Consider the following 24,990-nt stretch of genomic DNA (forward strand, 5'->3'; position numbering starts at 1 on the left):
CCTTCCCTAAAGCTCATTCTATCTTTCTTTTATCTTCAAGGTGATGAGAGCTTCCATGACACACAGTGCATTCATGCATCAGGTCCATAAATAGGAAGGGTAGAAGGTGACTCTGAATCTGAATCTGAATATACACACTCTTACCAAGAAAATGATGGTTTTATTCCAGAAGCTTCATCTTCTGAAATTCTGCTTCCACCTCCTCAACCAAAACTAGGTCATATCCTCTCCTCTGCTCCCCTCCCCTCCCCTGTTTAGCTGTACAAGAGCCAGAAGGGGATGATGAATGGCCTTCTTGGACACTGATTCCTGGGCAAGACCAGGGTCCTGATAGAAGAGAAGAGAGGAATGACAATGATTAGGTGGACAAACAGAATCATCTGCCTTGAGTATTACAAAATGTTTAAAGATGGGTAGTGAAGATATAAAAACATGGGCTGGGAGAATATATCCCAAATTTATGAGAGTGTGTGCCTCTCAGGAGGGAGAGAGAATCCCATTGAGAAGGCATACAAAGTGGATTTATTTATGTGTTTAATTTCAAAGATTTCTGAAGCAGATATGATAGAATATGAAATTTTAAAAATCTGCATCTTCAGTATATGAAACATATACTCTGTTCTATTATGTAAGTTTTCTAAGTTAAGGAAAAATCTCATAACTTTTGTTAACTGGTAAATTACTTGGGGTGGTGGTATGTATTCTTTTGTCTCAAGAGAAAGACAGACATGAATGAATCTGCCCAGATAATGAGACAAGTGAGGACTGGGATGAAAATTGGAGGGAGCAGCATCCTCACTGGCCACAGAGTTGGACAGTCCTTGGAAGCGCCAACCCCCAAACCCATATTGCATACGGCTTCCCTCAGGTGAATACTGTGAAACAATTAACTAGGATTTAAGCAGAACCATGGGGAAATATTTTTAAGTATTCATGATTCATCTCGTTCTCAGTGAAAGTCAGCATAAAAGCTTACACGTACAATGTTTCCAAATAGCCGACTGTCCTAACGTTTTCTTTCATAAGAGGAAGGTCACATGGGATACTCATACAAGAGGTGCTTTTATGAAAGGCACTTTATCCACTCCAGCACCACCACCAAAAAAAAAAAAAAAGTGTAATGAATTATTTTCCAAAGCTGATGATTTCAGAGCACTCATTTTCATGAAAGTCAAAGTCACCCCCACTCAGTAATGAATTCCTTTTGGATGCAATTCAGACTTTCCAAGGTTACCAATTCATATTTTACAGAAAAAAAATTATTACCAGTCTTCAAGAGATATGCATGAGAAATTGAGGAACAAAAAGTTGAGGAAGCCAAAGTCCCAGGATGAGGTGACTGGGCATTTCCTGAGCACTTGAAGAGCTTCTTTTCATACCAAGGAAGAAGCCAGTTTAGAATAGGTTTTAATTTATGTAAATGAAGAAGTCAGAGAAAGAATAAAAAGGAAGACTTAGTGATTTTCTTTCACTTTCCCCTGCTGCAGACTCATGGCCCTGTGGCCTAAAGTGCTTCTACAGAAGAGGAAGAGCTTGGAAAGGAGAAGGTGGGGAAGATTCTGTGTCAGGGAAACCCAAACGGCCCTCTCTAAAACAATCCCACATCTTCCCTGTCACAGTGTCTTTTACTAATTCGTCTAAGGAAATATGGTAGGGGTTTCCACATGGGAAGGAAGAAAAATGAGTTCTATTTTTTCTAATTCCATTAAATACAGAAAAGGAGACAATAAAAAGAAAACTGTATGGCATAATTAACCCCAGGACCACAGAAACAACAGGAGCAATTTTCTTTGAACAAATGTAGACAACACAAATCTCTCTTTGGGAAGAAGCAGGCAAATTATTGGGTTGTCTGAAAAGTTAATCTGGATTTTTCCACAGCATCTTGGCTAAATAAACTTTTGGCCAACCCAATACTTTAATATTCCTGAGGATTGGAGTTCTTGGGAGCAAATCAGTTTAGGGCCCAAAGAACCAAAGTGGTAGTTTTGTCCCATTCTGATGACACTAACAGATGTTCTTGTCATCTTATGGAAGAGGCTTGGACCCACTTCCAGGGACAGCAGGACAATTTTGCTGGTCAAAGCTAAGTTTGGAAAATTTCAGACCAATGGGAAAAGCGAATCTATTTAGATTGTGAAGTAGGTTTGTGCTCACTGCTGCTCAATGATGGATAGAATCATTTTGTATTGTATTCCTGCCTGTGGAGCTGAACTTTTGAACTTGAGCTGTCATTCAGACCCAAAGATATGACGTTTTCTAGCCTTTTGGCCACCCTGAGTGCTCATTTCCTCAGTTGTTTAAGAAAACAAAACAACAAACCTTGCATCCAGAATGGTTGTGAGGATTAAAATAGTTTGTGTGAAAGCTTTGGGTAAACTCTGAAATGTTGAGAAAAGAAGATATCTTAAGGGTGTTATAAATGCTATGTTATTAGCAGGAAACTAAACATGTTTAATTTTTTGTTCTGTTGCATGTTATTTTGCTTTTGTGCACAGGTCATTTGATCTTGAACACGCCATTCACAAGAGTAAACCTAGGATGCCCCTTCCCTTCTTCCAGCTTTCATTTCTTTGCCTTCAAAGAGGTAAGAAGATCTAACATCCCTTCAAGCTCAAAGGCTCCAAAGCTATGTGACTCAAAGTACAAACAAAGAGCAGAATCTATCTTGAGTAAAATCCTGTGTGAGCTAATCGGAAAGGAAATCAACAGCATGACATGAGTAAAAGAGTATCGTTAAGGCAATTGAAGCTAAAACATAGAAATTGGTTGATATTTGCTTTGGTTTCTCCATGAAATTAGAGAAATGAGGTCTGTATCCTTTGGAAGATTTTGATCGAAAAGAATATTTTCACTAAGTTTTCGAAAAGTCATGAGGCAAGGATGAATTCTCTGATAGCTGCTCAGATAGTTCCTGAACATTCTGCCTTTAAGGGACTGGAGCTTTGATGAATGTGGCTGTCACCCCCAGAGGTGTCATGCACAGGATAACAAATGTCTCAGCACTGGGATGTTCAGTCTTCTGAGTAAGAACACAGAGCACACAGATTCGAGGGAAGCTGATTTTGCTTGGTGCTGAGTTTGCATCTGGGCTGGTAGGTGTGCAGTTTTCAAACAGGAATTACAGGATGCTGTAGATCACTGGTACTCAGGCTATGAAGAGGCGTGTGTGTGCCAAAGATCCAGGGATGTCTGAGAGCTCAGTCAGGTCTGACTCAACAGCCTCGAGAGTAGAAGCAACAGCAGATCCAGAAATACCAGCCACAGCAGCTCAGGCTGCTAATTCTCAAGCCAAAATACACTGGGCTGAATGAACTTTTTTTTGTCACATCTGATTCAGCAGCGTGCAGCTTAATGGACTGCTTCCCCTGAGAGAAGTGGTGGACATCTGCTCTTAAATATGACTGACATTTTCCCCACTTAGCATTTTCTCTAAAGCTTTTGTGTCCTAGATTGCTGAAGTTTAATCTTAAACTTTTTGCAGAGTTAATGAAAAAGGTTGCAATCTGCAAGTATAGACCCTGTGTGTCTTCCTTTTCTGAGTTTGTTTTTGCTGTGATGGAGATTGCCAGAATGTGATGTGCCCACTAAGTCTTCCTTTCAGCCCACTGAATCTGTAAAAATAAATGTCACTGCTCCCTCACATGTGACAGATGAGCATCTTTTGTCCTGGACATGTACTGGAAACACACTTTAGGTGATTCTGAAGGTCCAAACAGTGCTTTCAAGTCTTCTGTGGTGCTTTTGCATGAGCAGTGTACCACCACTTTGAGCCTGGAAATATGGCTGAGTTCAGACAAAACCTCTCCAGAACAGCTGCATCCTTTGAAAAGAAGAGAAAAGATTATCTCCAAAATCATTCCAGGTCCACGATGAGCTCTTGAAATATTAGAGGGGTCCTACAGTGACTGTCCCACAGTGATTAACAGCCATCACCTACAAAACATGTTTTCAAACAATAAACAACTTTCATTTCTTTTAAATTGGCCCTCTCAGATCTCCTTTCTTTTTTGCATCCCCTCTAATATTTCCAAGTATATGTTGGGAGCTTGGCTGGAAACTTAGGTCCTACACAAAACCCAGAGAGAACTAAAATGAACCCTTCACAGGCATGAAGACAGGTGATAGGGCATGAAGTTTTGGCAAGATATAGTACCATTTGTGTGTGTGTGTGTGTGTGTGTGTGTGTGTGTGTAAAAGCAATATAAATTTCCTCAAAAGCAAAGGTGATGACTTATTCATTTGTATGTCCCTCGCATAGTTGGCAGTGGCTTATATGTGATAGACTTTAAAAGACATTTGTTGAGGCCATTGATCAGTCATAGGGCAAAATATTATTCTACAGATACTGTAAGAGTCAACATGGAGCATAGGCAAATGAAGAAAGCAAGGTCCCAATTCCAGAGTTTCCACAGAGTTAGGTTCCAGGCTTCAAACTCACAAAAACCCTAAAACAGGTAATAAGATTTAATTAGTATATTATCCCATTTATATGAACTCATCTAGCTAGCTAGCTAGTTAGCTAGTTGTCATCTATCTATGTCTATCCATCTATCTATCTATCCATCTATCATCATTTTTCTACCTGAAATAAAATATTCATGAAAGAATGATTATTATTTTTAATGATTAATGATGAACATTTCAATAAAGTGGGATCCCATGTGATTTTTGCCCTCTTACTTTTCTATATGTTTGAAATCATTGCATTGAGCATGTATGATTTGTATAATCAGAGAAAAGCAGCAAAATTCTATTCACTATGCAAAAAAAGAAATAGGGTTCAGCAAATATGTGAATGAGGTGAGTCAAAGATGACAACTAAGATGGAGCCAAAATAACTGGAAGGTTGGTGGTTTTGTTAACAAACATTATGGGCTGAAGAAAAGGGCTGATTTCCCTGATGACTCAGTGGGTTAAGAGTCTACCTGCAATGCAGGAGACACGGGTTCTACCCCTAGATTGGGAAGCTACCCTGAAGGAGGAAATGGCAACCCACTCTAGTATTCTTACCTGAAAATGCACAGAGGAAACTGGCGGGCTGCAGTCCAAGGGGTTACAAAGAGTCAGAAACAACTGAGCATGCATACATATGTACATACACTGGGAGAGGACACATTTTGAATTCAGCTGTGGACATGGTGGGCTGGGAGCACCAGGAGATCATTGCCATGGAAACATGAAAAAGATGCTTGGGGAGCAACTGGTGCTGTAGACTTAAGGGGTCACTGATGGGAGTGGGATTGCAAAGGGAGAGATAGCCAGATGGACGAGCTGGAACTTGCACATATAGAAAGTGAAGGAGTAGACAGACCCATGGAAAGAAGGAGCCAGTAATGAAAAAAGATGAGAAATGGGAGGTGAGGATTCTCACATTACTAAGGGTGTGGCCACAAAGAAAAGGCATTCCAGGAACCCAAGGCCTGGTGCTGAGGAGGAGGATGGCTGGAAAAGCCTGTGGTGAGGAGATCTCCTTTTTAATTAATTTTATTGGAGTATAGTTGATTTACAATGTTGTGTTAGTTTCAGGTGTATAGTTGAGTGAATCAGTTATACATATATCTACTTTTTAAAATTTTATTCCTATATGTCATTAGAGAATATTAAGTAGAGTTTCCTGTGTGAAACACAAATATCATATGATATTATTTATATACAGAATCTTAAAAAAAATGGTGATTAGGTCTTTTTCTACATTCATGCAGAAGAGTTTCTTGGCATTATATTATCAAAGAATAATATCAAAGATGATAAATGAACAAAACAGAGTATATACATAAGTATGTTTTATGTAAAAACATATTTTAATTTTATAAAAAACTATAGATGTAAATAAGCACAGAGAAGTAATGTACACACAAGTAGTTTTTTAGCAGCTATTATGTGTCACCCAATGGGGACCCAGAGATGAACAAGATAGGTACTCTTGACCTTTAGGTTTTCATTATAGGCCAGTACTTTGGCCACCTCATGCGAAGAGTTGACTCATTGGAAAAGACCCTCCCTGATGCTGGGATGGACTGGGGGCAGGAGGAGAAGGGGATGACAGAGGATGAGATGGTTGGATGGCATCACTGACTCGATGGACATGGGTTTGAGTAAACTCTGGGAGTTGGTGATGGACAGGGGTCCCTGGCGTGCTGTGATTCATGGGATCACAAACAGTCAGACACAAATGAGCGACTGAACTGACTGAACTGACTGAGGATAGACAATAAACAAATAAATTTATAAAGCAGAGATTATTTCCCCTAGTGATAAAATCTAGGAATAAAATAAAGATAGAGGTGATGGAGATTATTCAGAAAGGGAAAACATGATCTCTCTGAGGACCCTGGACTTAAGCTGGAATCCAAATGAAAAGAAGGAGCCAGCTCTGGGGGAATGGGAGAAGGGGTGGGATTTGTCCCAGGTAAAAGCATCAATAGAACAAAGACTCCCAAATAGAAAGAAGCTTGGTGAATTCTGTAAACAGACAAACTTTCAGTGTGTCTGGAGCAGTGAGGTGGTTATAATAGAATCTAAGACATGGCCCACGGCCTCAGACAGCTCAGAGACATAAACAAGTCATTGCATATATCATGATAACCACTGGGAAAGAGACAAGTGCAAAGTGCTGTCAGTACACAGTAAAGGTGAGTGGCTTGGTCCAGGAAGCAGGCAGATGTGGTCTTTGCGCTAAGCCTTCTGAAGCTTTTGTGGAGGTTTCTACCAGAGGGGGAGATCATTGCTGGGTGAGATGTATTGTTAAAAGGGGGACACTTCATAATCAGCAGGGCAAAACATCACTAAGACAGTTTAAAGAGAAGCTGTAAGATTACAGCTACCTGTAATACAGGAGAAACTGCCTTATTCAGCCAGATCCGAGAAGAGGGGAAGACTTCTGTGGACCAATGACCTGTCTCTTCTCCTCTAGATTCTTTTCCATGGCCACGATAAGTGGCAAAGCCCACAGCTCTACATCCACGTTGTCTTACCTGATGTTCTCATCAGCACTGCTGCTTCAAAGGAAAGCCTAGAAACCAGGGACCCCGGACTGGAGGATGTCTCTGCTCCTAGAAGATGCCTGTGCTCACTTTCTTGGGTACCCTTAGGATGCAGAATAATCTCTGCTGATGGGGTTGTTCTTTCTCCCCTAAATATCAACTTTGGGTGGGGAAATGGGCCACCCACAAGAACTGAAGGGTGAGTAGACAAGGAATTAATAATGGAGTGGTGGCAACAGACAGCATTGTTACATTGAAGAAAAGAAATAGCAAAGTATGCAAACACATAGTAATATTGTAAAAAAGCTCACTCAGTTGTGTCAGACTCTTTGTGACCCCATGTACTGTAGCCCTCCAGGCTCCTCTGTCCATGAGATTCTCCAGGCAGAATACTGGAGTGGGTTGCCATTTCCTCCTCCAGGGGATCTTCCCAATCCAGGGATCGAAACTGCAGCTCCTGCTTTGGCAGGTGAATTCTTTACCTCTGCACCACCTGCGAAGCCCCAGCAACGTAAAGGATAATAGCAAATTTAGGAGATCATGAGTAGCACGTTATGGTGGCAGCTGCAAGTGTGAGTATGTGTGTGTGAGAGAGAGAGAGAGAGAGAGAGAACAGTGATGGAAAACGAGATTGAAAAGTCAGTTTTGGACCAACTAGTGATAGGTCTTAAATGATTTCCTTCAGACTTTATGCTTGATCTTGTTGAAAGCGAGATATCATCAAAGTGTTAAATAGAAAAGACATGTGATAAATTGTGCCTTTTAGGATGGTTCTGAATGCAGTTTGGAATATTTTTATGGGGGATTAAAGCAGGAGGTTGAATGACCATTTGAGAAACGACTGTGGTCAGCGAGGTAAGAAGTGATGAGACACTAAATTAGGATAATAGCAATTGAACTAGAGAGGCAGGTTATACATTGAAAGGAATGATAAGCAATAAAACTGGAAGAATTTGGAGATCCTTCCTTATGCAGGAAGGATAAGAAAGAAGAGCCAAGGGTCAAGGGTATCTCCAGTTTTAGTATGGGTACCTGAGGGGCTAGTGGCTACTAGCCATTATGTGGAACCCAGGGAGGGGATGTAATGCAATTTGAGTGTGGTACAATATGTATTCTATATGTACTGAGAGTGTGATGCTTGCAGAATATCTGGGGTAGGGGGAGGAGATGCAAATCTAGGCATAGAGTCCAGGAAAGATTTTGAAGTTAGAGACTGATAACTAGGTATTGATAGGAGTTAGTTGAAACCAAGAAAGCTGATGAAATAATTATAGCTTTTGACCCAGCTGTTAGCTGTCACTTGGGTCATATGGGAACCCTTGAATACTAGAAAGAACACTTTTTGCCAGAAGGTAGAAACAACCCCCAAGATCCCAGAACCACAACCATCCAAATTCTCCAGCCATCTACTTGGCAGAAACTGAACAACTGCCTCCACGGAGAAAACATATTTTGTCTCATAAATCCAATTTTCTTTGCCTGAAATAGTTTAGATACAGAAACTATATGATACCTGACATATGGTTGGTTTAGGAATTTTTGTTTTCCACAGTGATTTGATCAGATTTGCATACAATCCAATTGATCACTTTACCACCATCCATTGCAAATTTAGTTAATATTTAACCAAAATCTAAAAAAATTTATATAAACAAATTATATGGACTATGAATATGAACTTGGAAACAGATGCATAGATTCCTTCTGAAGTTTTCTCTTTTAGGGTTCCTTTAGTTCATTCTCTCTCTCCTGGGGAAATCAGCTCGACTTTCTAATTCAATGTGAATTCCTTTATGGTTTGTCTTGCCTGTATGAATGTCAGGGAGAGCAAAAATGTCAGACTGGCCCTTGCAAAGTGATCTCTGTGGTGTTCATCAAGACCCAATGAGTCATCTTGGTCAGTTTGATTTTTCTGGGTTCTTTTAGATATATTCATTCTTTCATTTCTCAAGGTTTGACACTTCATAAAGCAAGCAGAATTTGACATGTCTTAAACCTTCGTTTATCTAATGCATCTAAAATCACCCTTCGTTGGGTGAAAAAGATCAATGTACTTCCCCTTTAATTGCAAAATAATACTGGTGGCAGGTGCAGTTGGTGAGATTTCTTTTTTGTGAATAATAGCCTTTAAAATTGCGAAAGTAATACATAATTAAGGTGTCCAAACTATAGAAAACATTAAGGTTAAAAAAAAATGAGGGGCTGCCCATGAGCATTGGAAGCTTGAGCATCATTTTATCCATGTACTGCTGCTGCTGCTAAGTCGCTTCAGTCGTGTCCGACTCTATGCGACCCCATAGACGGCAGCCCACCACGTTGTACTAGCTACCAGTAAAGGCATGGATAACATTTATAAAGAGTTTGCTCATGGTTTTCTCCCTTACATCTATGTAATAAAATACCTAAGTGATTGTTCCTTATTAGCATTTATGGATCTACTCAATTCTCTTTAAAACCTACATAGTAGTATGTAGTGTGAAAGTTAAGTGTCACTCCCTCAGTCGTGTCCAACTCTTTGAGCTCTACAGTCGCTAGATATTTGGCATTTATGTGTTTATTTCTATAGAGGTCTAGTTGCGTGTATATGTGTGTGCTCAGTTTTGTCCAACTCTGCAACCCCATGGATTGTAGCCCGCCAGATTCCTCCGCCCATAGAGTTTTCCAGGCATGAATACTGCAGCAGGTTGCCATTTCCTTCTCCAGGTGATCTTCCCTACCCGGAAATCAAACTCTCCTGCATTGGCAGACAGATTCTTTACCACTAGTGCCCCTTGGGAAGCCCATTATGTAGTATGTATGTTCCCTAATTTAATAATAACCCTATTAATGGGCACTCTGCTGCTGTTATAGAAAATCCTACTCTGAACAGGCTTGTGTATATATTTTTGCACACATTTATCTGCAGGATACATTCTTAAAAGTTGACTTTGCTGGTCAAATGATAAATGTATTTTTAATTCTGACTGATACTGCCAAATTGTCTTCCAAAGGAGTTGTACCAATTTGCATCCTCACCAGCAATGAAAAAGATGCTTCTTCCCTTAATCCCTTCTAATAGAGCATTCAATAAATTTTTTTTTTGTAATCTTCACCAAACTGTTCATTGAGAAATGGTATCTTGTAGTTTAGTCTGCATTTGAAAAATGGTATTTCACTGTGGTTTGATTTGCATTCTCTTTTTATATTTTTTTTATTTTTATTTTTTGAGTATGAATTATTTGTTTTATTGCTTTGTATCTTATTCAATGCAGAGTCGATGTTTTTGAGTGATGGTAATAAGATGTCCAAAATGCATTGTCTTTTAAAAAAAATTTTATGTACTTATTTTTTGGCTCTCCTGACTCTCCATTGCTACTCAGATTTTTCTCTAGTTGTGGGGAGCAGGGACTACTTTCGAGTTGCAATGAGCGGGCTTCTCGTTGCAGTGACTTCTCTTCTCAGCAGTTGCAGCTCACAGGTTCTAGAGCACAGACTCAAGAGCTGTGGTGCATGGGCATTGTTGCTTCATGGCCTGTGGGATCTTCTTGGACCAGGGATCCAACTTGCATCTGCTGCATTGGCAGGCGGATTCTTTACCACTGAGCCACCTGGGAGGCCTGATTTGCATTTTCTTAATAATATCTTCTGCGGTGAACCATATACTTAACATTTTTTGTTCATTTTTCCAAAGGTTTTTTTTTTTTTTTTTGCTTTTGCTTATTTGTGAGAGCTATTTGCTCATTAAGAAAACTAATGCTTTGTTATATTTGTTGCAAAAATATTTACCCAGTTTTTTGTTCAACCTTTAAACTCACTATGGCATATTTATGATATAAAATTCTTAATTTTGCCAGTTGAAATATATGTATCATCTATGGTTGCTTAGTTTTATATCTTGCTTTGAAAACATCCTCACCATTATAATTGTAAAAACATAGTTGTTTTTTTATTTTTAATGTTTAATTCTTTGATCCATCTGGAAATGTTTTAGATATAAGGATTGAGGTAGAAATCCTATTTAATATTATTCAAACCTTAAACCTCTTATAATAGTCTATCACTATTTATGATTTATCTTTTATCAAAGTCTTTATGTATTTCAGTTTATTTCTTGACCTTGTTCTGTTTCATTTTTCTTCTTGACAGAATCTGATTATCTTGCTTACTTTAATAAGTCTAATGAAAGCACACTCTCTAATTTTTTCCCCCGTTTAGTATTTTCCAGCTATTATTTCATGCTCATTTAATCATAATATCTTTAGAATCAATTTGTGTAGTTATTAGAATTAAAATCTTGATTTATTCTGGAGATTATATTAAATTTATAGATCAAGTTAGGAGAAATTGATACTTCCTAAAATATCAAGACTTCTTACCATTCCCCAATAGAATATATCTTTCTATTTGTTAAATTATTTGTTGAGGGTCCTCAAAGTCATTTTAAGATTTTCTTCACATGAATCTGGTACATTTCTTATTCAGTTTATTCCTATGTAGTTAATGGTTCTAGTTCATATTATAATGGAAATCTCTTCTTCAAATTTATGTTCTATGTGATGTTTGTATATAAAAAAGCTATTGATTATTGTATAATTTCAGATTATTTGTAACAGTTTCTTAGTTTTTTTTGTGTTTTTTCTGGCTATTCAGGACACAATCATCTATAAGTAAATGATCAGTTTGGCTCTTCCATTCTGATTTCTCTACCTGTCATTTCTCTTCTCCGAGTGCACTGACACCCTTCTCCATAAAAGATGGTATTAGTGATGTATTGATGATACCTTTTGCCATTTAGAAGTTTAAATCTTTACATAGGAAAATCGGTCATTCTTTTCTTTCATAGCTTCTGGGGTTTATAACTTGCCTTGGAAGGTATTTCCCACTCCCCCAATGCTAAAGATACATTCCATATTTTCTTCTAATATTTTAGAGTTTTCACTTTTACACTTAGATCTTCAGTCCATCTGGAATTTATTTCTATATATTGCATGAGATAAAAAATTAACTTTATTTTTTCCAGATGGTTTGCAGAATTTCCCAACATCATTTATAAAATTGGTCAATCTTTCCTCTCTAGTTTGAAATGCTACTTTCATCACATTCTAAATAAGTCAGTTTTCTTTTTAAGTCAGAGCTTAAAAACTAAATGAAATGAATTACAGTAGAGAACAAAGATAGGAAATGGAGGCAAAAAAACAGACATTGAAAGAGTTCTACACAAACTATTTAATGTATACAATACAATACAAATGTCATTCATAGCAAAATAGTATAAATATAAATAAGTCAGAGCAAATATTCTTATAAAATATTCTAGTAAGAAAGATTCAGTGAATGGACACCCATGAAATATAAGTGTGCAAGAGTTAAACATTGTTTACAGTTACTCCCATCATATGAATAATTTAAAACCTCAAAACTATAAACATCCTCAAGCTGCCTAGTTTAACTTCAAATCAGATGTTACTGAGAGAGGATCAGAATGTATATTAAGTAAAAAAACAAAGCCTAAAATTAGAGGGAAAAAAAAGTAATGGTCTCTTCTGTTTTTAGATTTCTGGATGGTATGGCTTTTCATTGACATATCTAAAGCTCTAGATGTATGTCAGTGTGCATGTCACACATATATGTAGAATGAAGGTGGAACAGTGGTTCTGTGCAATTCTTTCTCTCTTTGAACAGAAGAGTTAATTAAGAGTCATTGAGATCAACTGCCAAAGATAACAAGAGTCAGTGTGAACTCCGAAACCTTGGTGGAAATCCCAAAATATGTGCACTAAAATGCATGCCTTCCCAAGGCTTTGAAAGATCTATGAAATAACAAGTTAACAATTACTGTTAGGATACTGAATCCTGATAGTTCTCGGCCACATCCTTTTAGTCTTCAAAAGCCTGAAGTGCTCCTACTCTTCACTTTGTTAGTGGAACTACAACAGAGCTAACTGATGCATTTGTGTAACAATCTTCACTTTGGAAGATTAGAAAGAATATTATTGGCCAACAAAAATTTCCATTTCCTCATGTTATCTGTTCCAGCTTAAATAAAAGTTAACAGAGTAGTCAAAAGAGAAAGACAGTTCTCTAATCTTGCAGTGGCAAGTCATGTCCTCTAGGAAGTAAAGAAAGTCCAGAAGATGATCGTGAGGCATGTTTCTACACAGCGTCACTGTGTTTTCTCAGAAACGAAACGGTAGGTTTTTAGGAAGGACATTCAATTGAGTTCATCAAGCAAGTAAATAGCAACAACAGTAATAATAACAGCAGCACCAACAACCACAAATAAGCCACTTTGTTCAGTGGTGAGGATGTGGATGTTTTGTGTCTGTGAGGGGTTGGTAGAGAGGTATGGCCTGTATTGCATTATAGGAATGATATAAGTCAGTTATGTTGTACAGATAAAGCAGAAGCCAGTCCCAGAATGTCAGCCTCTGGGAAGTAACTGCTGTCCAGGGCACTTTACAGCAAATACTATAAATGTTTTAATAGTTTGAAAAACATCCATAATACTATAAATGGATGTTTTTCAAACATTACAATATTTAGCAAACTACAATAAAAACATGCAATTAACTAAGTTAAGTTTTAAGTTTTCATCAAGGGTCCTAGGCATACAACCTGGACTTAGGTTTTATTTTGCAATAAACTAAATGAATATAGATTTTCTTGACTATGAAAAAAGGTCCAAGAGAGTGGATGTTCTGGCAGTCAGGTTAACAGATGTTTCCCTTAATAGTTTTTCCTGGAAAATCTTGCAGAGCACCTGTCTCTTTTGCCACCACTACTTATTGAGACAGCTTCCCAGGTGGCGCTAGTGGTAAAGAACCTGCCTGCCAAAGCAGGAGACAGGAGGTATGGATTCAGTTCCTGGGTCAGGAAGATCCCCTGGAAAAGGAAATGGCAACCCACTCCAGTATTCTTGCCTGTAGAATCCCACGGACAGTGGAGCCTGGTGGGCTACAGTCTGTAGGGTTGCACAAAGTCGGATATGAGTGAAGTGACTTAGCATGCACGTACTTGCTAAGACTGTCTTGGGTGCTCTTTGCTTTCCTGGCAGTGGGGTAAAGCTAGACTTGACTTTCTTTTCCCCAGGCCTTTGGAGGACAGCTAATTACAAAATACTTAAATATTAGAAACTCATTCACGGAGCCAAGCCAAGTCTCAGATTCAAAATCATTTAAAAAATATCTGCACAACAACCATACTTCTTCATACTTGATCTATTTTTAGAGGCCCAATATTTGTTTTGCTGGAACATAAGACAGTCAACATAAAAACAGATCCTGCTAAGTGTCTTTATAAATAGAAGTTATTAGTTTGTGTTCAATTACTAAGCATTTTAAATAACATGCCCTTAAAAGTTATCAAGTTCTTTATATAAATACAATTTCCTGATGTTAACTTTTCATAAAATTATTATGGAAAATTATAAATGTACTCTATTATTTTCATGTGTAATTATGCAATCATATTGTTAAAATTAAAAACATGAGGAAGAAAAGAAACAGAAACATTATCAAGCACCGAAGAAACTATTAACTGAAAAATATTAATTTTTCTGTATAAAAAGTTTGTCTATGCAACTATTAAACAGGTTGAACAGATATCATGTCACACGGATTTATAGATAAAATTTGTCCCAGTTGGGTGTCCCTAGGTCATATCCAATTTAAAGTCACACCCTGCCTTATCTTTAATGTCCCTTTCAATTCCTGAGCATAATAATAAGGTGGAATTATGCTTTGAACCCTAAAGGAACAGTTTTCAAGTTGTTTGCCTTATATAATTACTGCTATAAAGCCAGGTAAGTTTTCACACTGTATCTTTAAAAGCAAAAATCATTTTAAAAGGTTCTGAATTGCCTCCAACTGGAACGTATGGAGGCATATGAAAGGAAAATACAGCTATTTCAGTACTGGGGAAATGCAGTCATAATGCAGGGAAGAAAAGCGAATTTCCTGATTTCCACACTGCTGTGGCATTTTCTGACCCCCGTCACTCATCAAGGGCTGTCGGTGGTGAGGAGGGCTAATGCAAGCCTCTATCACCACCATCTTCCCAAGACCAAAGGCCGGCTCCAGCAGTGGCAGTTCAGAGGCGCTCCCAGGACTGCAAGCGGACACCAGCGACTGTGGTAACATTTAAAGGGCCTGAAATACCTTTATTCACTGCTTCAGTGCTTTCTTGCATCAACCCACATAATTCGAGTTGGCAATACAGAAAATGGTAAAGTGGAGTTAAGGGAAATCCTGACGAAGACTGCAAATCGTGTTCAGAGTGGAAATTGTGACTCTGTCAGCTTTACCAGTATTTCCTGCCCCACAACCAGTAGATCTATAACCAAAATGGCTTGCTGTGAATTTTGCAGCACCCAAGCCAAAGCAATAACATTTCCACAAGAGCATATGCACCATGACAGAAGGCCACAGCAGCCCAGAAAAATGATTTTTCTGGTAAGGTCCATGCAGCGATGAATAGGGCTCTTGATGCTATGGTAACTGGGCAGAGATTTTCACTGTTTCCAGCCCACAGTGAGGTAATTTTAAAGGCACTTTTCCCTTCATTTGTTCTACATTCACTGAATGTACATTTTTTGATGTCAGAGGGACACTGCAGGAAAGATCAGATGAGATACTCTGACAATAGAGCCAAAGTTCAAAGATGCTCTATTTTCAGGTAACAGCCGCGACGGTTTGTCTGCATTAAATCTCTTGAGGGCATGTCACTCTAACCCTGTCCACAGCTTTTCAAACAGTTCAAAACAAACAAATCTCTTAGTCGTTGAACAACTCTAACATCTGATACCATCACACAAAAGTTGTAGCGATAGCTACTAATCAAAGTTCTTTTCATTCCGTTGAAAAAAGAAAATTCCTCAGCTTTGGTTTAAGATCACTTTTTATGTTGTTCTTTTGAAAATTATTATATGCCAAGGCTAAAAAAAAAAAAGAGAAGATTCTGTCTGAAAGATGAACCAGAAAGTCAAGCTGTCTAGCTGCACGCTGCTGTCGGCGACTGACTAGAGTATGGGGTGGGAGTCGTCGGAGGTGACCCGCAAGGCCTCTAGCGGAATAGCCAAGGCCTCCATGGAACTGCCTGGCCAGGCCCCAGGTGAGACTCCACTCGCCCCAGGTACATCCGGGCATCCGTGCTCTCCTTTCAGGCGTTCTGGTCGATTTCGCAAGGAAGCGCGGACGTCCAGGGCCAACACCACCAGGCGGTAGAACTGTAGCACCACCACCAGGAAATTCTTGGCAGCAAAGAACACCAGCATCTGGTTGATCACTTCGAAATAGGTCATGAGTATGAGCCGCACAACAAGGAAGGGACCATCTTGTATGAAGATGCTGATTCCGATGTTCCACAGGTCGGCGCTGTATTGGCAGAAGAATCGGCTGGAGAACCCCCTCGTTGTCATGGACACGGGGCACACGACATTCTGTACTGAAAACACACGACAGGCCAATTAACGCAGGCCTCTGAAATGCGTGAGAGAATGGAGTGGGTAAAGGCCATCAAACACTGGGGCTACGCTAGTTCACGATTGGGAGTGAGCCTGTAATTTCTTTCCTTTTTTTTTTTTTTTTTTTTTTTAGTGGAGTGTAGTTTATTACACCGGCGGAGCCTGTAATTTCATTCTGCTGGGCAGGGGCATAGAAACAGCTGAAACCACCCTGCCATTGGACATTCTTCATCATTTTATATTCAAAATGGATCATCTGGTTTAAGTCCAATAAAACACATGAAAGTAAACCAGCCTCTAATTTCTATGCATGTAAAAAAAATTCAGCTCACCTTCAAGTCCTCACACTGGGGAAACACCATTAACTAGCTAGATAGGAAAGAACAGAAGACAGCGCCCTGTCTGTCTTTGAAGTCTGCAGCATAGGGAGGCAGCAGGGTAGCAGGGTGCTCTGTGCCTCGAGTCAGGGAGTCTGGTTGCCTCTTCTGGCTTCCTTACTTTCTAACAGCAAGATGCTGGCCAAGTTACTTAGGCTGCCTGGGCCTCAGTTTCCTCCTTTGAAAACTGCAGAACAGTGATACCTTTGAGGAGAGGGGCCCCTATTCCCTCTTTTTGTTTCCATGAGACTAACACCCTGGCAACTCTCCTTTCTACCTGTCTGTTTTTCCCTTAAGATAATGTGTGAGTTACCTGGCTGCTAAATTTGGGAGATGAACCAGAGTATACATGGCCAAGATCCTTCTGCATCCTTTCTTTAGTACCTACCTATTACTGGCTGACTCACTCGGGCCTCTATGTAAATTGTCTTGTGAAAATTCAAGTGCTTCTTCAAATTCAAACTTAAGTCACGTTAAACATATTTCTCTAATGGTGGTGGGAAAAAAGCCCAAATAACTGCCATTGTTATTTTACTTTGTCTAATTCCTTATGGTTTTGTTTCACAGTTTACAAGAAAGACTGGATGTAATTACTGATTTTCCAGTTGAACAAAAGGAGGTCCAATCAACAATGCAACCTTTTTTGTTTTAATTTTTTTAATGTAAATTTAATTCAGGGTCAAGGGCAGAAAATAATCCTTTTATAATAATACAGCCTTCCACGTGGAGTTTTCAAACAAAGAATGCCTTCGTCTATTGGAGCCTGCAAATATTATGAAGCTGCTTTGATATGGGTGCACATAATGTACTGTTTGTTGGAAAATACAATAGTGATTTAGTCAGAAGTAACATTTGGTCTTTGTTTTTCAGACAGCTGCATAACATTATCACCCATGAAAGTTTACAAAATTTCTTTCTTAAATAAAAATTTTCTAAGTGAGGCTATAAACCGCAGATATGGGAGGGTGAGGACGAACAGAGGGAATGACAAAAGAAAAACCAAGATGAGATCAATAATAGCCTTTCCTAAGATGTTAGGGTCAGGAAGTGTCTCCCAGGGGATCTCCTAAGAGTATCATTCAACATCTAAACTGATGGTGCCTAATATTCTGGCAGAGGACACCAGCTGATCAATGGGTATAGAGCACGTGTGTGTGTGTGTGTGTGTGTGTGTGTGTGTGTGTGTGTTTATCTGCATACATTTGTTTGCAGTTAATAACTGGTAATTAGGTTCTGAGCATTTCCAGAAAGCCACAGCCATGCTTTCCATCTATTCTGTTGACAGTTTTGTTTTGCAAAAGTGGATGCTAAGGTCTAAAATAACTCTGAAACCTCTGTGCCTATAGGAGTGGACCGAAAAAGGATGCAGAAAAATTAAATATCCTTGTACAAAGATTCATTCTACCCCTGAGGTCATTAGGTAGGGTACCATAAGAGAGGAATCAGACTTGAGGAAAATATAACTATTCAATCCAAGAAATTCAGAGTGAAGTGGCATCCAGGAGAATTGCCACATCAAAATTCTAGGGCTCCTAGAATTTATAGGCTCACTCCAGGTCAATGCAGTCCAATAAAACCATCTGTATTATAAAAAAACACACATTCTATATCTGTGCTGACAACACAGCCATGTATGACCACTGAGCAGGCTAGTGTGATTGAGGAACTGAACTTTTAATTTGATTTAATTTTAATAACTTTAAATAGCCACATGTGGCTAGTGGGTACTGTACTGGATAACGCAGCACTAGATCATCAGTATGAAATGCCTGAGAAACAGTTTGCTTCTGGCAAGGTCTTAGGGGGGTTATGTCTTTATTAAAATAAGTCCAGTGGGAGTATAAGACCCATTACTGAGGAAAAAATCCAGTTTTCCATGTGGCCCTGAAACTGCTCTTATTCCTTTTGAAGTTCTAATACAAACATCTGACAAAAGAATGAAAATGACCCCTTAAAAATATCAAATGCCAGTAACTATGCTAATAAGCACAATCGTTACAAACTACATCTTACTTTTGTCACCACAAGAACACTCAACCCTCACTACAACAATCATCAACCCTATTTCATGGATGAAAAACGGATGCTCCTAACTAATTTGCAGAAGTGATGGAACCACCGTATGAAATGGACATAAGTCTGTGCTCTTATCTTCTCAACTATCTCAGGTTCACCAGGTACCCGGAGGGAACGTTCTGGCAGCCCTCCCGAGTTTCAACCCACTTTTCCTCTAACACTGAGATATCAAAGTGATTTAAAAAAATGATAGTCCTCTCAAATGACTCCTTAGGTTCACTAGAGTTTCATAATCAAGAGCTGTTATTTTCTGTTTCTCTGAGCAAACATCAGATACTTACCTGCCAGGTCAAGTGGAAATTGTAGCATGCTCCAGGTCCATATAACAAGGATGGAATAGACCAGGGCAGGACTATTCCTGGAATGTAGACAAGATTTTAAATTAGCGATGAAAAATATGATCACATGCAGAAAAATATTTCCTCTTTTTTCTCCTTGGTTATCACCAAGATGTTTGTGAAAAATCCATGCATGATTAAAGTGAAATAATGAAAAAGAAGTTTTAAAAAATACAAAACTTAAAACCCAACTTCCATATGTGCCAACATCTATGTGAATCATGGCAAAACCTCTTGGTCCCATATTGCTGTATTTCGTTTTACAAAATCACAGAAGCATTACAGGACAAAAGTTAGATATTAACCTGAAAGTTCAGTGGGCTTATTTCAAGAAATTTCAAGGAGAGAAAGTGAAAATTGTCCCAAAACTCTAACTTAAAAATCCCTCTCAACAGGGCTGGATGAGATTCAACAATTAAGAGCTTAGCACGTAAAAGAAACTCCATCCTCAGCTGGAGAAAAAGTGGGAAGATAAATCCAATAATCGAAGATTTACAGTGGACACTAGGATGTAAATCATTTCATTCACAATTGAACATGTTTCAGTTGTGAATCAAGGAATATGAATGTTTCATTCCCTGTTGGATTCCCAGTGCCTACAACAGTGCCTGGGAAATAACAGTCACTCAGCAAATATTTATGGAAGGAATTGTTGCATGTACAAAAGGATCCATACCTGGAAAATGTACAGATGTCATAGACCTAGGAGAATGGCCTCAAAGACTAAAGTCAGAAAGAATAGAGGTTACAAAAACATAAAGAATATGAAAGAAGAATCAAAGTCACTCTTTTACAGCAAAAACCCAAAGGAAGTTATCAATTTGAGGTTAGTGGTGTAATAATAGATTTTGTTGCCAACTTCTCTGTCAAGAGGGATTTCCAGAATGGAGAGGGATAGAAAAACATCAGGGAAGAGTAATTGAAACCAAACTCAATGAGGTGATTGTAAGGGATGTTTTTAAATGCTCCAAGTATTGAAGTCCTGAAAAATTAGATCTCAAAACTCTGAGAGAATTTGTAAATGAGATTTCTAAGCCATCATTATCTGTTCTGACAGTTAATGGTGCAGACAAGATTGGTGACAAAAAAATGAGGTCTTAACTTTCAAAATGAAGCAAAAGTATATCTTGAACTATAAAGGCACATTTACTATTCATCCCTGGTTAGATTATAAAACTGGTTATTTGAAAGATTTCTGAGAGCCTGTATTGAAGAGAACAGTAATTACTAGGAATCACCACAGCTTTCCTGAGAACAAAAGCACTCATCCAAGATTATTTTCTCTCTCTCTCTCTCTCCTTTTCTTTAAAAATTGAGTTAGGATTACTAAGCAGGTAATGATATATAAATTAATAATAGACATTTGGATTTAAACAAGGCTCATGAAAAAGCCTCCCATGGTGTTCTTATTAGCAAGATGAAGAAATGTTCTGGGTGTGAGTACAGTTAGGTGGATTCCTAACTGCGTAAATGACTCCCCAAAGGAAGCTCTCTACCGGGTCGCTGCAGGCTCTGCTTTTGATTCTGTTCCACTTCACATTTCATCCCTGAGTTGGTTGCTGATGCCGATGGAAGGCTTCTCCTATGCACATATGACATTGGAGGTTGGATTGGAAACCAATACCCCAGAAGACACAACCAGGATCCCCAGAGATCTTGACAGGATGTAACTGGATGACCTTCAATAGAATAGAAGAGGTGGCACTTCATAGCAGCCATTCAAAAGGCTCAAGGATTTTCCCTTCCTATTATCTAATTATGAGTCCACAGTGTGACATAATTTTTTATTTTCCAAAATTAAATGCAATCATAGATCACTTCCCAAAAAGTATAAGTCAAGAATTTTAAATGAAAATGCCTGGGGAATATGGTCAATAATTTTCCCTTTGCAGTGTCAATGTCTATATTTAGCAGAACTTCAATAAGTGCCTGGATTTTTAAAAAACCTTACCTGCAGTTTCTGAGCTCATACTATGTGCCAGGGAGTTTTCTAAGTATTTAACTCTGCAGTCACACTTAATCCTCATACCAGCTCAACAAATGGGTACACTTATGATCCCTATTTGGCCAGTGATTTCAGCATCCACTCTTTTAACCTTTACGTGATAGTATTTCCACGAAGAAAATGGAAAGTTTTAACCCTGCTCTGTTCTATAGTGTTCAGAGTATATCTGAAATATTATGTGCTGCCTTCATGTTTTAGGAGGAATATTTAAAATGTCTTTGACCCAAAGGAGAGAGTCTAGGATGGTGAGAGAGCTCAGAGCCATGTTAGACATGGCATAGATCATGAAACTAAAAACCAGAGACGATTCCTTAAAAACTGGAAGAGTTATCATCTGGAAAATGAATTAAACTTATTTCTTGTGACTTCAGAGAACCAATTCAGGTTCAAAGGATTTTAGCTGCACCTATAAGAATCCAAATTTCATCACAATAGAGGAAAGTACTTTCTTATAACATTAACTCAAAATAGAATGAGTTGCCCCTGGGGTTAGTATATTCTCTATTAGTGAAAATGTTCAAAGAAAGTCTGGACAAAAACTTATTGAGAACATTTTGGAGAGGATTTTGCAAGAGATGTAAAATAGATTTCTCCATAGATGGTCACTTTTGAAGTTTCTTCTCATCTCAGACTTCAATAATTCTACCAAAAACCTCATGTGCAATTTTGTCTGCAAGGCAGCAGAAAGAAATGGTAAGGCATGAACTCTGGTGCTGGGTTGCCAGAATTCAAACATCAGCTCTAACCCTCACCAGAAAGGCAGGACGTGGGCCTCCAATCCCAGACCAATCATTTACCAGCCACATGAATATGGACAAATAATTGAACACCTATGTGCCTTAGTTTGGTGGTTTAGTTGCTAAGTCAAGTCGTGTCTGACTATTTGCAACCCCATAGACTGTAACCTGCCAGGCTACTCTGTCCTTGGGATTCTCCAGGCTGGAATACTGGAGCGGGTTGCCACTTCCTTCTCCAAGGGATCTCCTGCTTTAGTTCACCCACTTTCAATGACAATAATAATAGCTACTGGATTTTATTTGATAGTTGTGTTACATGTTGTTTGAATATGTTAAACATATAAAAAACCTCTCAGAACAGAACATGATACAGACTAAGCATGGTTGAGTGCTACAAGTTTTATATATATATATATATATATATATATATATATACACACACATATATGTATATATTTATATTACTAGGTAACCTTGAGACTGTCACAACTTCTCTTGACTGCCACTGCTAAACTTATAAAATCCTGATATTGATAGTCTCTATTTAATGGTGTTATTGTAAAGACTAAATAACTTATCACAACCAAAACCCTTAAAGCAGTGCTTGGAACACAGCAAGAGATAAATATTATCCATCACCCTTGGAAGGAAAGTTATGACCAACCTAGATAGCATATTAAAAAGCAGAGACATTACTTTGCCAACAAAGGTCCATCTGATCAAGGCTATGGTTTTTCCAGTGGTCATGTATGGATGTGAGAGTTGGGCTGTGAAGAAAGCTGAGTGCCGAAAAATTGATGCTTTTGAACTGTGGTGTTGGAGAAGCTCTTGAGAGTCCCTTGGACTGCAAGGAGATCCAATCAGTCCATCCTGAAGGAGATCAGTCCTGGGTGTTCATTGGAAGGACTGCTGCTGAAGCTGAAACTCCAGTACTTTGGCCACTTCATGCAAAGAGTTGACTTGTTGGAAAAGACCCTGATGCTGGGAGGGATTGGGGGCAGGAGGAGAAGGGGATGACAGAGGATGAGATGGCTGGATGGCATCACTGACTCGATGGACATGAGTTTGAGTAAACTCGGGGAGTTGGTGATGGACAGGGAGGCCTGATGTGCTGCGATTCATGGGGTCGCAAAGAGTCAGACACGACTGAGTGACTGAACTGAACTGAACTGAACTATTAGTAGTAGTAATAGTATTTTTATTATGGGAACATACTTCTTAAACACTTTGTGTTTTAATTTCATTATTATACAAAATAGGGATAAATAATAAACTGACTTTGACCCTAAGTAAGATTCTAACTCTATGATACTGAATATACATCTTTTGCAAGTATTCTCTGAGCACATGCAATATGGGAGAATGTGGGTATTGACAAACGTATTAGTAAAGCTTTCAAACATAAATATTGAAAAGATGATCAGAAAATCTTTGGTGCAAATTTGCATTATGAATTCAGGCAGTAAAATTTACTCAGCAAGGTTAAATGCTTAAATATAATTACATCACTAAGCTTAAATGGCAAACACTCCAAATTTATGAAGGAATTTTGGAATGAATTTATCCAACATTGTCTCTATTGTGTAATTGTCTCCCCCACTTGTCTTGCCCCATTTTCTCATGTGTAATCTATCTTCATAAATGTCAGCTGAGAAGCATGCAAGCAGACAATGGACTCTATTCATAGAGAGACAAAAGATCTTTTGAAGTATAATTATAGATGTGAGTATTACTTCTCTACTTGGAAAACTTAGGAAGATAAAAGACTGACGTTTGGTAGATCAGTGCACTAAAACTATTGAGTGAAAAACTAAAAATAATGTCATACACTGCTAGTTTTTTTTTAATTTTTAAGTTTATTGATTTACAATGTTGTGTTCATTGCTGCTGGACAGCAAAATGACTCAGTTATATATATATATATATATATATATATGTTCTTTTTTATATTCCTTTCCATATGGTTTATCCCAGGACATTGAATGTAGTTCCCCATGCTATACAGTAGGACCAGTTGTCTCTCCATTCTATATGTAATAGTTTGCATCTACTGACCCCAGACTCCAACTTCCATCACTTCTCCACCCCACTTCTTGGCAGTGATGTTTGTTCTCTATGTTCGTGAGTCTGTTTCTGCTTTGTAGGTAGGTTCATTTGTGTCACACTTTAGATTCCACATATTAGTGGTGTCATATGATACGTCTTTTCTGACTTACTTCATTTAGTATGATTATCTCTAGTTGCATCCATGTTGCTGAAAATGGCATTATTTCATTCATCTTTAATGACTGAGTAATATCCATTGCATACATGTACCACATCTTTTTTATTCATTCAACTGTCAATAGATATTTTGGTCATTTCCCTGTCTTGGCTAGTGTAAATAATGCTGCTATGAATGTAGGAGTGCACTGTATCTTTTTGAATTATAATTTTATCTGGATGTATGCCCAGGAGTGAGACTGCTGGATCATGCTGTGCTTAGTCACTCAGTCATGTCTGATTCTTTGTGATCCCATGAACTGTTGCCACGAGGCTCCTCTGTCCATGGAGATTCTCCAAGCAGGAATACTGGAGTGGGTTGCCATGCCTTCCTCCAGGTTGCTGGATCTTAGAGCAATCCTATTTTTAATTTTTTGAGGATCCTCCATACTGTTTTCCATAGTGGCTGCACCAATTTACATTCCCACCACAGTGTAAGAGGGTTTCCTTTTCTCCATACCCTCTCCAGCATTTGTTATTTTAGACTTTTTAATGATGGCCATTCTGACCACTGAGAGATGATACTTCTTTGTAGTTTTGATTTGCATTCTCCAATAATTAGCGATGCTGAGGATCTTTTCATGTGCTTATTGGCCATCTGTATGTCTTCTTTGGAGAAATGTTTATTTAGGTCTTCTGCTCATTTTTTTTTTTTTTTTTTTTTTTTTTTTAACGTTGTTGAGTTGTGTGAGCCCTTTGTATACTTCGGAAATTAAACCCGATTGGTCACATTGTTTTCTGATCTTTTCTCCCATCCCATAGGTTGTCAT

The 24,990-nt window shown here is 38.5% G+C and overlaps 1 protein-coding gene across 1 annotated transcript in view; it reads right to left on the minus strand.

Annotated features, from left to right (window-relative positions):
• Positions 1-12,167: 12,167 nt before the first annotated feature.
• The window catches only part of TMEM26 (transmembrane protein 26), a 66,304-nt gene continuing 53,481 nt past the window's right edge, over positions 12,168-24,990 (minus strand). The window contains exons 5-6 of the mRNA XM_065922397.1: positions 19,160-19,236; positions 12,168-16,406 (exon numbers count right to left, since the gene is read on the minus strand). Of these exons, the coding sequence (XP_065778469.1) occupies positions 15,982-16,406; positions 19,160-19,236 (502 nt within the window). The 3' untranslated portion in view covers positions 12,168-15,981. The remainder of the gene's footprint in view (positions 16,407-19,159; positions 19,237-24,990) is intronic.

The sequence above is a fragment of the Muntiacus reevesi genome, chromosome 2, assembly GCF_963930625.1.
Source record: "Muntiacus reevesi chromosome 2, mMunRee1.1, whole genome shotgun sequence".
NCBI classification, from domain to species: domain Eukaryota; kingdom Metazoa; phylum Chordata; class Mammalia; order Artiodactyla; family Cervidae; genus Muntiacus; species Muntiacus reevesi.